The sequence below is a fragment of the Halyomorpha halys genome, unplaced genomic scaffold, assembly GCF_000696795.3.
Source record: "Halyomorpha halys isolate HHAL.00 unplaced genomic scaffold, Hhal_1.1 Scaffold230.1, whole genome shotgun sequence".
NCBI classification, from domain to species: Eukaryota; Metazoa; Arthropoda; class Insecta; order Hemiptera; family Pentatomidae; genus Halyomorpha; species Halyomorpha halys.
In genome coordinates, this window is record NW_027114585.1 from 366,027 (window position 1) to 378,502 (window position 12,476).

At 26.9% G+C, this 12,476-nt stretch overlaps 1 protein-coding gene across 2 annotated transcripts in view; it reads right to left on the minus strand.

Moving 5' to 3' along the window:
* Positions 1-11,829, minus strand: part of LOC136796851 (zinc finger protein rotund-like) — a 337,831-nt gene extending 326,002 nt beyond the window's left edge. For both annotated transcript variants that reach the window (XM_067051754.1, XM_067051753.1), the window contains exon 1: positions 11,561-11,829. In XM_067051754.1, coding sequence (XP_066907855.1) covers positions 11,561-11,686 — 126 coding nt within the window. In that variant the 5' untranslated portion in view covers positions 11,687-11,829. The remainder of the gene's footprint in view (positions 1-11,560) is intronic.
* Between the last annotated feature and the right edge of the window lie 647 nt (positions 11,830-12,476).

The following is a 12,476-nucleotide window of genomic DNA, read 5'->3' on the forward strand; positions in this document are numbered from 1 at the left end:
GGTAACAAACAAATTATCAACATAATTGGTAATGTTATCCCCATGGTCTGTAAAAGGCCCCTTAACAGTGCCACAATCGTTCTTTTGAAATATTATTTTTATTTTTGCAATTTCACAGTTTTGCTTCCTGATAACTTAATCATATAAGGTTAATAACTAATTGATTAATAATAATATATAGTAGTGAGAATTTGAGTTTAAGACATTTTTAAATATTATTTGAAATGGCAAAATATATATTTAGTTAGGACCGTTAAGGTTTAGTGAGGTTGTTATGCAAGTACGCAGCTCGCTACTGAACGTTTAGAGGTCCCGAATTATGCGACATCCAATTTTGGTTGTAGTTACGTTTTTGCCTGTCTCTCTAAAAAGCAACTCTATGTCCTTCGGTTGTCAACAGTTGTTTTACTTTATGGCCGTCTAAACGGGATTCGAAAGTTCAACGGGGCAAAGGAAGGTCTCAGGTTGAGCTTAAAGGTAGAGAACGCAACCGTTGTACAAAGTTACGATATTTAGGAAAGATAATTATTATAAGCCTTTGTGAACCTGAAGGTTCCATGCCTAATGCCGGTTTAAAAAAAAAAATACAAAATCAAACTTAAAATACACTTCCATTTACGTTTTGTTCAAAATCTGGATCGTTTATACATTGGCTCAGCGCCGATTTTTTAATAATTCTTTCATAATTCAACACAATTTCATTGATTGTAGGAATATGGTCCGGGTGGTGGTCAAGAAATGTAAAAAAAATAATCGAAAAACTATTTTTCAGTAACCGAGGTCTCGCGTTCGATTTTGCAGGAGCTTCAAAAGTATAGTTCTTTTTTCTGTAAAACAGGAATAATTCGAGTCTTTGTGTAAGCCTTCTACTGGACTTCTGATTTTTAGAAAAAGTTTTTTGTTCAAAAATTTTATAGCATGTTGATTAAGAAGGTGTAATTTAATTTTTAATAATTTTTCCTGAAAACACTGTTACTTTTATGGGACTGAATTTCACGTGACAAAATTGTTTTACATAACAGGCTACGAATCCAAGCTTGTTCTGTAACCGTCCTCAACATTATTAACATGAACATTCTAATTTTTAAATAAGAATGTTTTCTGATAGTGTGAAATCTGTAGTCTGGTAGGAGGATGATAAAAAATATCGCGAATTATCAATTAACAATAGTTAAATAAAAAAAACAACAACATAATTTTGCACTATTTAGCCAGTTGAAAGTCTTTTTTAGCTGATTTTAACAATTTTAAATTGTATTTGTTCTTGAAAAAAAAATTATTGTCAATTCTTTTTATTATCCTCCTGCTAGACTACAGATTTATAAAACTGATGTAATGGACTTAAAGATAAGAACTATAAGTTGACTTTAGTAATTTGTATTACTTAATGCCACTTTGAAGATGGTGAAATTCACGTCACAAAATAGTTTTAAAAAATTAGAGACGATGCTTTTTCTGTAAGTTGACCAAAAAATAATTAACATGGACACTATTTTTTTTTAAATAAGAAAGTTTTATAAAATTGCAGAATCTGTAGTCTAGTTTGAGGCTGATAGAATAATATCGGCAATCATTGGAAATTATTTTAAGAAAACAGAATTTTGTGTTATTTCTCCTCTTCAAAACCCTTTTTAAATGTTAAAAAAAAAATTAAATAAATTAAAAACCCAACCATCATCCGTCCAACCATCTGTATTGTCAAAAACAGTTTAAAAAAACCTTAACTAACTCTTAATATATCTCTGACATTCACATAACATACCAAACGGAAGACATAAAGAAAAAAAAAGTATTTTAAATGTTCCCATTTTTTAATTTTAAAAAAATTCAAATTAAGCTTTCAAAATAAATTACAGTACAATCTCGATAATCCGAAGTAATTACTGCGGAGGGGAGAGTTTGGATTAAAGGAGATATTAAGAAAAATTCAACAATATGAATGTACATATCTATTTTTAATTATTTTTTCCAAAATTTGACAGTTTGAAGTTTTAAAAAATGAATTTTTTTTCAGGTGCTTTGAGTCTTTATACATCTCTGGTAAGTAGCCGTACTTTGGGCGGCTAAACATTTGTATTGTATTACAAATTATGCAATATTATACAAAATTATAGAATTGTTCATTTATATGTGAATACAATTTAAAACAAGTTAAAAAAAAAAATGAGTAGACCAACAAAGTTGTATAATACATATTTCTACTATTTATTAAATTGGTTTTACAGAATCAAATGATTTATACAATAGATATTATGTATGTATGTCTAATTCCAATAAAATATATTATGAATACTTCCACATTTCCACTTTCGATTTTTATGGTGATTACAATAAATGGCCAATAGATTGGGAAGTTAAACATGTCCTTTACACATGTGCACTTTTATTTTAAAACAAAAATGTTATTGCGTGTAAAGTTTACTCAAAAATAGTAAATTTCTTTTTTTAAACGCCAGTTCGGAGTACTGAAATCACATTGTAATTCTATATAAATAGGTTATTCCACCATAGTTCACATATACCTCACCAGTTTGGAGTTCAACATATTTAACCAAGTCTACAAAATTGGAAAAAAATTCAAAATTTATCTATGAAAATAATGGAAAATTACATCCATTAAACAAAAATAATATCCATGTCCCAAACGCAGCTTCCCTCAATTTATTTTTATATTTCAGCAAAATACCATTTTCCAAAAATCCATTGATAAAAGAAATTGCCAACAACAATATATTCTCCCCTAAACGGAACACTCATAAAAAAAAAAAAAAACTTAACATATTTTGCATATATTTATAATTTTTTTGTGTGTAGGTTTGTGATTAAATTTAAGCTAATATCGATTCATGGTAAGGGTGGGCCGCACATAATCCGTAATTATGTGAAATAATAATTTTGTTATTATAAATTTTTAAGTTTTTCTATTATTATTACAAAGACACATTTCACATTTTATTTTAAGAATTTTTGAATTATTTAAATTAAATATCTTTTCAGTTATGGGCCCCTATTAAACAGAAATACGACAAATATCCTTTCTTGTTCAAAATTAAATTACACCAAAACATCCCATTCGTTGCAGATTTGACCCAAAACAAATATGCGTCTTTTTATTCCAAACTCCTTAACCATCCTAACCCATTAATTCTTAATCTTTCATCCTTAACAATCCCTGATAATCCTCCGAGGCGTCTGAAAAGAAGATGGCCACGGGACCTTCTAGTTTAAATTAATGTTTGAAGTACCACCAATGGGTGGTTCCTTCCCAAGATTTTCAAGTGTATATGAAACATACTACATATTTACCTGTTGTATTATTTTGTACAGTTGTAAATTACAATAAATAAATAATAAAAAAAAAAAAAAAAAATTACACCAAAAATGAACTTTTCAGTTTCATTTAATATTTACTATCACTTCTTTAAGTTTCGTAAATCAAAACACAGTTTATATCACGCAATGCCTAGTTTTTTAGCTTCTAAGATTCTCTTGTATCTTTCTTTGGGCGAAATATTTTACGCATAAATTTATTTTCAAAGACCTTGGAGGGTTGTTCTTCCTGTAACGTAAGCAGTCACGTTTCGCACACACAAAACGAGACTTGATTTGAAGGACGGTAGTCACGGAAATTCTACTTTCATGATTCTGGCCAATGGGAGCGAACTGTGTAATTTTTTGATCGAGAAACAGCAGAAAATTACGGCCTTTATTTCTTGTTCAATATCGTTTATTTTGTTTATTATAAAGCTGAGATAGGTAAATTATAACAACGTTTCACATTCAACTAAATATTTCCATATGAATAACTTTATAATTATTACATCTTTTTCTAGTTAGATTCATTTTTAAATTATTATCAATCAAAATGATAAATGAAATATTTGAGAGCCATAGTAGAAAATAAAACTATATAATTTTTTTAATAATTTATTTTTTTAAATCTACATTTTAGTCACGTTTCAGCGTTTTAAAAAAAATCTTTTGCCAATTTCAAACTTCTATTGTATCATAAATACAACTCTTTGGAAGTATTCAGCATTCAGTCTTCTTGGGGCTTTTAATGTGCAATATATTAAGTAACTTTACACTCCAAATTCACATTTTAATTAATTTTAAAAACAGTTTTTATGATCTAATATGATAATTGTTTTTCTTTATTTTGTAAAAAAAAAAATTGTTTATATATATCCTTCAAAACTAATTTAGGAAAAAAAATAACTTTTTCACCTTCTTTTTTAAACTCTAACCAGAGTTGTCTGTGAATTATAAAATTTGTCTTTCTTTTTTCATATCTCTCATTTTTCATGTGGCTATCACTCACAGTCACATAGAGACTATTAACTACTGTAGCTATTTTAGTGCACTCTACTGGGTATTTTGTTTAACTATTTGCAGATAACGGACAGGCAGTTTCTTATTAGTTTAATTTATTTAGTAATTCGGCGTATGATACATTTAAATATTTTCTGTTGGTTTTGTAATTTAATGCGTTATTTTGATTTTCGGATGTTTTAATTGCTTTTAAAAACTTTAACTTTTTTTTTTTCATTACATTTACAGTATTTGAGCCTCTAAATTAACTGTACATTAATGAAATGAATTATATAAACTGTTAATTTTAATTTCATTTAATCTAATTCTGAGAATATATGGATTTTTAAAATAAACTTTAGAAGCATTACAGGAACGATAATTTTTTAGATATTCATGAAATCAAGAAAAAAACAATACATTTTATTTTAAAAATTAATAGTAAAAATTTTAAAATAAAATTGTTTAACCAATTATTCTTTGTCACAATTGAAATATTGAACTCTAGAAAACTAACATAAATCATAATAAATTAAATAATAAAATAGATAAATATGATTTAAAAAATGATCTGGTTAACTTTGTTCAATAAAAAAGCTATATACGGCTATAATAAAAAACATGTATTTTATCTATTTTTTTAAAGCCTGATAATTACTAAGTTTTAAAAGCCTACTTTTGATAAACCTTTTTGATAACATAATTTTTAAGGAGTCCGATTGCAAATTCAATTACATATTTATTTTTAAGAAATTCCTTATAAACTGAGCAATAATTTTTAAATTTATTTTTTCATGTTTCTGGTAAGGATTTTTTTAAACCTCTTTATTTGATTAAACCACAATAAAATAAATGTTTTACTAGAATAAAATGTTGGATGGAATAAAATACAGTAATTGGAGAATATTATGGATAAACTTTTGCATTTCTTCAAATTAAAAAAAAGTTATGTAATTCTGGAAAATGGGGATGAAAATATTTATTTAAAATTAATAAATACCAAGTGACTAATAATATTGTTATAGTTTCAATTAATAATTTTAATAAATCAAAATTGTGTCCTTTTGTTTCTTGTTTATGAGCTAATGGCGTTTTTTTTAAATTGTATTAAAGATTACACTAATTATCAATCATTTTGATTTATAATTAACAATTTAAATGTTAAGCTCTATCTGTATTGTTATATAGATATCTCATCGGCAGTAATAATAGATATAGATAATATAAAATAGGTGCGACCAGACTTCAGAATCTAATGTTTAGATATTATTAAATCCATAGAACGATAATCCACTTTAAGTCAGTAATCTTTTGAATTCCAATTGCGTAGGCGTCGGCTGTAATGTGACCTGAGTTAATATATGTTTAATTACTAAACTAATTATATTTATTTTCCGATCTGAAATTTGATTACCTTCATAAAAAAGACAAAATACACAAGTATTATTAAATCATCTTAGTAACTATTAGAAACGGACATTTTCTATATCAGTTTGTACTTAATTAGACTTTTATTTTAGTTTCAAAGCGCATTTATTTGGAGCGCGAAGAGATAATTATTATATAATTATGAAAACAATTGAAAATATTATTTTCACCCAAAACCTTTTTAAAAAATAAATAAATTAATTTGAACATTCATATCATAAAACGAATTGTGAAAGAAAGAATTAAGAATTGATAATACAAAATAATAATTTTTAATAGCATAAAAATTAAAGAACTCAAATAGAATATTTTCTCCTTTGATTTTTTAAAATATTAAAAGCGAAAATGCCAAAGAAAAAAAATTAGTAACCAAAATAAATTTGTCAATCATAAATAATAATTATGCTTCAAAAGCAACTTATTTAGGAAATTTAAAAAAAAAATCTGTTTTATTCATATTTAAAACGCAAACAAATGAAAACTTCTTATTCTATTCAAAACTGCAATATCTATTAGTTTTTCTAAATAATCTTGACTTGTTCAATTTTTAATAATTTTATACACCATTATTATATATTTTATTTTGTATTTAACTATATTATTTTATTTTTATTATTATGATTTATTTACTATATATTTATGATTGACTAAGTACAGCTTTAATACTCAATGCCTCAATGTAAATGTTTCAAATTAAATTGGATAAACTTAATTAATATTCTAAATTTATTTGTGCTCAGTTGAGTATAATTTAGGCCGTTAATTGAAGAATTATCCTATTGTTACATCATTTCTACAATTACAGAGTACTACAAGAACCAATCATCGAATTAGAAAATGTTCATGAAATAGATAAATAATTTATTATTATCTTTCTCTTGTCAGTTTTATATAATGGGCGATTTAAAAATATACATCATTAATTTTTTTGAATTACAAGAGCCTATTTAATATTAAACAAAGATTTTTTAAATTTTATTTTTATTATAGCATTATTATTGCACATATAAGATCACAACAAATTCCTGATTTGGATATAATTAGATTCATCATTTAGTAACTAGTTTAGTTAAGTCTTTTTGCATAGCGAAAAGAGTGGAAAATCACGTTAAAATTCAACAAAATCCAGGATACTTTAATTTACAGATATGAAACTGGTAATATGTAATATACATATTTTAATCTAATTTATATTGTTGTACTTTACTCTTTGCATGGAATGTTAAACGTTATAACATAATAGAATTGATGTTGTATATTATCATTATACATTATACAGCTCATACTTGCTTAAATTAATTATTATTTGATAAATATTTTTTTATTGATAAGTTCGATTTGATGTTTCCCATTTTTTTAGATAATTTAAATCAAGTTAGTAAATATACTTGAAGGTACAGAATTAAAAAACTTAATAATAAGAGTTGTAAAAAAACTAATAAGATTTATTTAACAAGGAATCGTAAAACAGCCCGTGTAGATTAATGTAAATAAATTGAGAAAATATACTCAGATATAGAAAAGGTAGAAAGAAAAAAATAGAAGATATAAACAAAGCAATGTAAGAAAATATTGGAGAAAAAAAAAAGAAGTCTGGTTTATATGAGGAATGGTGTTGAGCAGGGTTCACTAATTATAGTAGTTTCCTACCTTCCTGTCCTCTATATCTCATCATCCCTTCAACTATATTTTATTGCTGTAATTTAGTTGTCTTTTATTTCTAGTTATTTAATAGGTACAGTATCCGTTAGTATTATTGGTTCATTTATAGCAAGAAAAAAAAATAAAAATTGATAAAACGAAACAATATATTCGAATTTCAATACATAATAATGTTTAAACTTAGGGTAGTATTAAAAAAAAAATTACAAAATTATCTTAGTATAATAGAAATAACAAAAGTTCAAAAATCAATGATATTATGAAATTCAATTGGAATAAAATCTAAAGTTTAGGGCTCAAAAAAAAAATCTTGTAATTAAGAAAAGAAAACTAATCCACTGTATATAAAAAAAAGTTGAAATTCTAAATAAAATTATGTAACCAATAATTCTTTGAATTGAAATGTAGAACCCGAGAAAACTAATGTAAATAATTTTAAATAAAATAAAATAAAAAAATTATCTAGTTAACATAGTTCATTAAAAAAGTCATACGGCTGTAATAAAAAATATCAATTGTATCTGTTTCTAAGTTTTAAAAGGATGCTTTATTCATAAATGCATATTTAGAGATCCGAAACTTTTAATAACAATTTTTATTATTTTTTTATGAACGGATGAGTCCGAATGGGAATCCAATTAAGTATTTATTTTTAAGAAACTTGTTATAAACAGAGCAATAGGTTTAAACAGATAATTTTTATAATTGATTTTTGTATTTTTCTGGCAAGGATATTTTTTAACCTCTTTATTTAATTAAACCACAATAATATGAATGATTTACTAAAGTAAAATGTAGGATGGAATAAAATATAGTAATTGGAGAAAAACAAAATAATTATTAGATGTTTTCCATGTAGTGTTAGCATTTGAAAAAAAGGAAGTATGCATTTTCACAAATAAAATTTGGTCTTAGTTACCAAATGACTAATAATATTGTTATAGTTTCAATAAATGATAGTAATAAATTAATATAGTGTTATTATAAATGTGATCTCGTAAAAACATATCAGGTAGTTTGAAAAGATTCAGAAAGCTTATATTGTTAGAGTGACTAGTAGCCGATTTGTAGAACATTATTATCAGAATAAAGTGTTTAATTTTATTGTACATGGTACTTTATTATACTTTTATTAAATAAATATGATTTGATAAAGAGCTATTTGTTTTAATAACAATTCATTTTCCACTACACGGCTCTTAAGGCCTTTCACAGTCGAGTAAGCTTTATATTTCAGTGCTATCAGATACCAACCAACAGGTGTTGAGTAAATCTCCAACATAACTTAGGAAAGAGTGGGGTGTACTTTTAATAGATTTTAAAGGATTTTTATTTTCGGATTTATTTTTTCATTTATATAATTTTTTTTTTAACAATTTTATTCAAGATTGATTTTCTTGCTATTGTGCCATTTATAAATATATTGTAATATTAGGTATCTAAATAATGTTTCCAATGATAAATAAATAATTCATAAATATACTACTTTAATTTTAATTTTTAACATTTTTTTAAAAATAATACCATTACTTTACTTTTTAAAATATAAATATTGTTTGCTATTTTACTTTTTATTTATATACTTGTAACATTTGATAATTTGTTTTCATAAGTCCAAATACGTTTATTATTATAATTAATTTCTTTTTACTATTTGCATCGATAAAGTACCAATGATAAAAACAAAAAAAAAATTAATATCTTCCTGGAATGTATAAAGTATACTCCAATTTCTTCTGTGGGAATCACTACATCTTTATAATAAAGGTTTGTAATATATGTATATAAAAAATAACATTTGTTTACACGTCAATACCTATGATTTATCATAATAATTGTTGATATGGAATATTAAAAACCTAACTATATATGTTCAATTAAATAAATGATTTTATTTTAGCTTCATTACTAGAATAGCCTAATTCATGTTTTTTATTAATAATTATTGTTGAGAAATTTAATAGCTTTTTAAAAATATAGTGAGATAAAACAACGGTATTAATTTTAAGAATCGTAAATTTAGGATAACACAATCTATATAAAAAAAAAAATTACGTTTATAATAATAAATTAATTTATCTGTAACATTTTTTAAATTTAAAATATATAATGATAGAGATTTTGAAGAAAGTAGTGATATATAATATGTTATCTGTTTATTACTCATTTAATCAAATCTGCCCCAATAAATATTTCATTACAAAATATTGCTGCACCAGTTAAAAATGATAATAAATAAGTAAATAAAATAAAATAAATAAGAAGAACTGATATTGGTAGAACAACAGGTGAATTGAGGGTCGCACAAGACGATGAAAGAGTCCCGGAGCCTAACTAATCAGAAACAGATAAGGAGCTGGCCGGGCGATCGAAAACAGGGCCGGGAATTAAATAGACCGGTGTAAAGATAAGCCGGAGATGTCTTCTTAAACGATATCCCGTACGGACGGACGGGCAAAAAACGATACTAAAGTGGGTACCTGAACCTAAGTGGTCCGGCTGACCAAGAGGCAAGTCAGATAAAGCTCTTGCTACAGGTGCTGGAGGTTGGCTCGTCTTAAGTGACGCTGATAGCGCTTATCTTTTGGAAGTTGAGTGCGCTATGGGAAAATACTCTAGCTCCAGATCTGGAGAAAGAGAACTGGAATCGGAGTCGTTACCAGTCTGGAAAAAGACCTCAAAGTCCACAGGAGAAGTCTAGCAAGCACATCCAGCACCCTGGCAGAATAAGAGGTGATATGTCTCATCGCTAAATATTGTATGCAAAACAATTAACCTAGAAGGGATATCTTTTATTGCAAAATTGTTATAAAAATCATCTACTTAGAACTAGATGAAGTGATTTCTATTTGCATGTCTCTTAGTTTTACGAAAAATAAAAATGAAAGTACTTGATTAAACCTATTAAGGTTATCTATAGTATAGATAATGAAAAGAAGTTGCGAAATTTACTTTTTGTATATCTTCTTGCATTTTTAAAATGTAACAATGATGATAAAACAAATTAATTAATTCAATTAGTTGGCTTAAATTATTAAGGTCAAATTCAATTGAAAATATATATTATGATAAGTCTTAGCGATTTTTTTTTTTTTTCCAAAACTAAATCTTAAATTGATCGAAAATCTTTAAGGAGAATCCACAAATCGACTTTTTTATTATCATTTTTATGATTTTTTTTATATCTACAATTTTTTGTTTGTATCGTAGCAGATTAATATCGTATATTAATCTATCTATACCTTATTTATATAATGTATATGAACAGCAAAATTGTTCCTTTTAATCTTTATGGATTAATGATCAAATCATAAATTCATTCTAAAATAATGTTGTAGCACATTTCTTATATAAGAACAATAAAATGCCTGAATTCCGACCAAAAATTGGAAATCTTCAAGACCCGACCCATAAGTCATTTTTCAAATTTATTTATTTTTTTTTTTATGATTTCAGTCATTTTCCCAATAATGAGATGATACATGAGGTTAAAATATAAATTTATTTGTCAAGATAACATTCATTTATATGTTCTTAATCACAAGTTATAACCTGTTTTATCATTTTATCAAAGACGACTCTAATGTGAAAGTAAAAGTTAAAAATAACTGAACGGAAATCATCAAGAGCAGCCCACATCTTGCTTATATTTATATTTACAAATTAATATCGTATCACCGAGTATTTTATTTGTTAAATATATATATTTTTTTTTTTTGTCATGAAGCAGACAGACAAGTTTTAAGGAATTTATAACTTTTTTCTATCAATGGCACAGTATGCAAAAGTAGAAGTTCAAAATAATCGAAAATCTTTGAGACAAATCCATGCCTCAATATTTTTAAGGTTTTTTTTTTTTTTTGTACATATATCTTATGAAAGTTTCTTTTTCATAGTAAATTGATATTGCATTGTAGATTTTAACTAAAAAAGTTTTGCCATTTTTCTTATCAATGAATGATAAAAATACAAAACTAATTCCATAATATAAAATGTGATAATCCAGTTTAGTTCTAATCAAAAACGGAACTAGGGAGGTCTTGGATTACAACGCAAGCCAGATAGGAAGACCCCAAGAAGGGTGGCAGACCGCAAACTACCCCCTTGGGGGACCGAATGACTGACTAACCTAGTGCTTACTGAAGGGGCTGGTACCAACCTTTGACTGTGCTGCGTAGTCTAGGGCGAGCATGCAGTCGCTGTAGCCGTTCTCAGTCTTGATGGTGGCCGGCATGCTGCTGGGCGGGCAGAACTGGCTCACGGACTCACGATACCAAGGGTACATAGTCACAGTCGCATGTCACAACTATCAAGTTACAAGCTCAACTCAACTGACACACTTCTTGCGCTTTTTGCTCCCGCCGCGGCTGGGTTTTTGCTGCACTGGAGACAAAAAGGCTCCAACGAACGGTCGTGATGACGCGAGGACCCGGGGCCGAGTGCGGGCGAGGCGAGGGGGCGGGGGGACGCTCGGGAGGGCTCGGCCCACTTCGGGCCCCCACCCCGCCCACAGCTACTCCCTCCCCGTACTCTGACCACGCCCACCTCCACTCCTCCCTCTAAAGTTCACTTCTTAAACTTAAACAAACAATCTCTTATCAATAGAAACTGAAATTGGACATAAAAAAAATAATAATAATTTATTATGTAATGAAATAGTTAACATAATTAATACGGAATGAACATTCCTAAAAGACATAAACAAGAAATTAGTTTTTTATAGAACCATATAATTTACGACACTTATTATATATAATATATGGGTTATAAATTTATCAATTTTTCAGCCGCTTATATGAAGAATTTCGGAACGAGAAGTATTGTTAAAAACTCCAATCACAACAGTCGTCAGAATAGTAATTTTAATGATACTTCTTGTTGCAAAATTCTTCCTTTCGTAAAATTATACTCAACAAAAATATAGAAATAAAACTTCAATAAAATTTATATTTAGTCGATGTTAAATTTTTTTTAAATCGTTTTTTAAGATATCAAGTAGGACTTTTTGGAGTTGGACAATTTGTCCGCTGAAAGGTTCACATCGCTGCTTTGCTGGAATAGTGACGTCTTTGAAA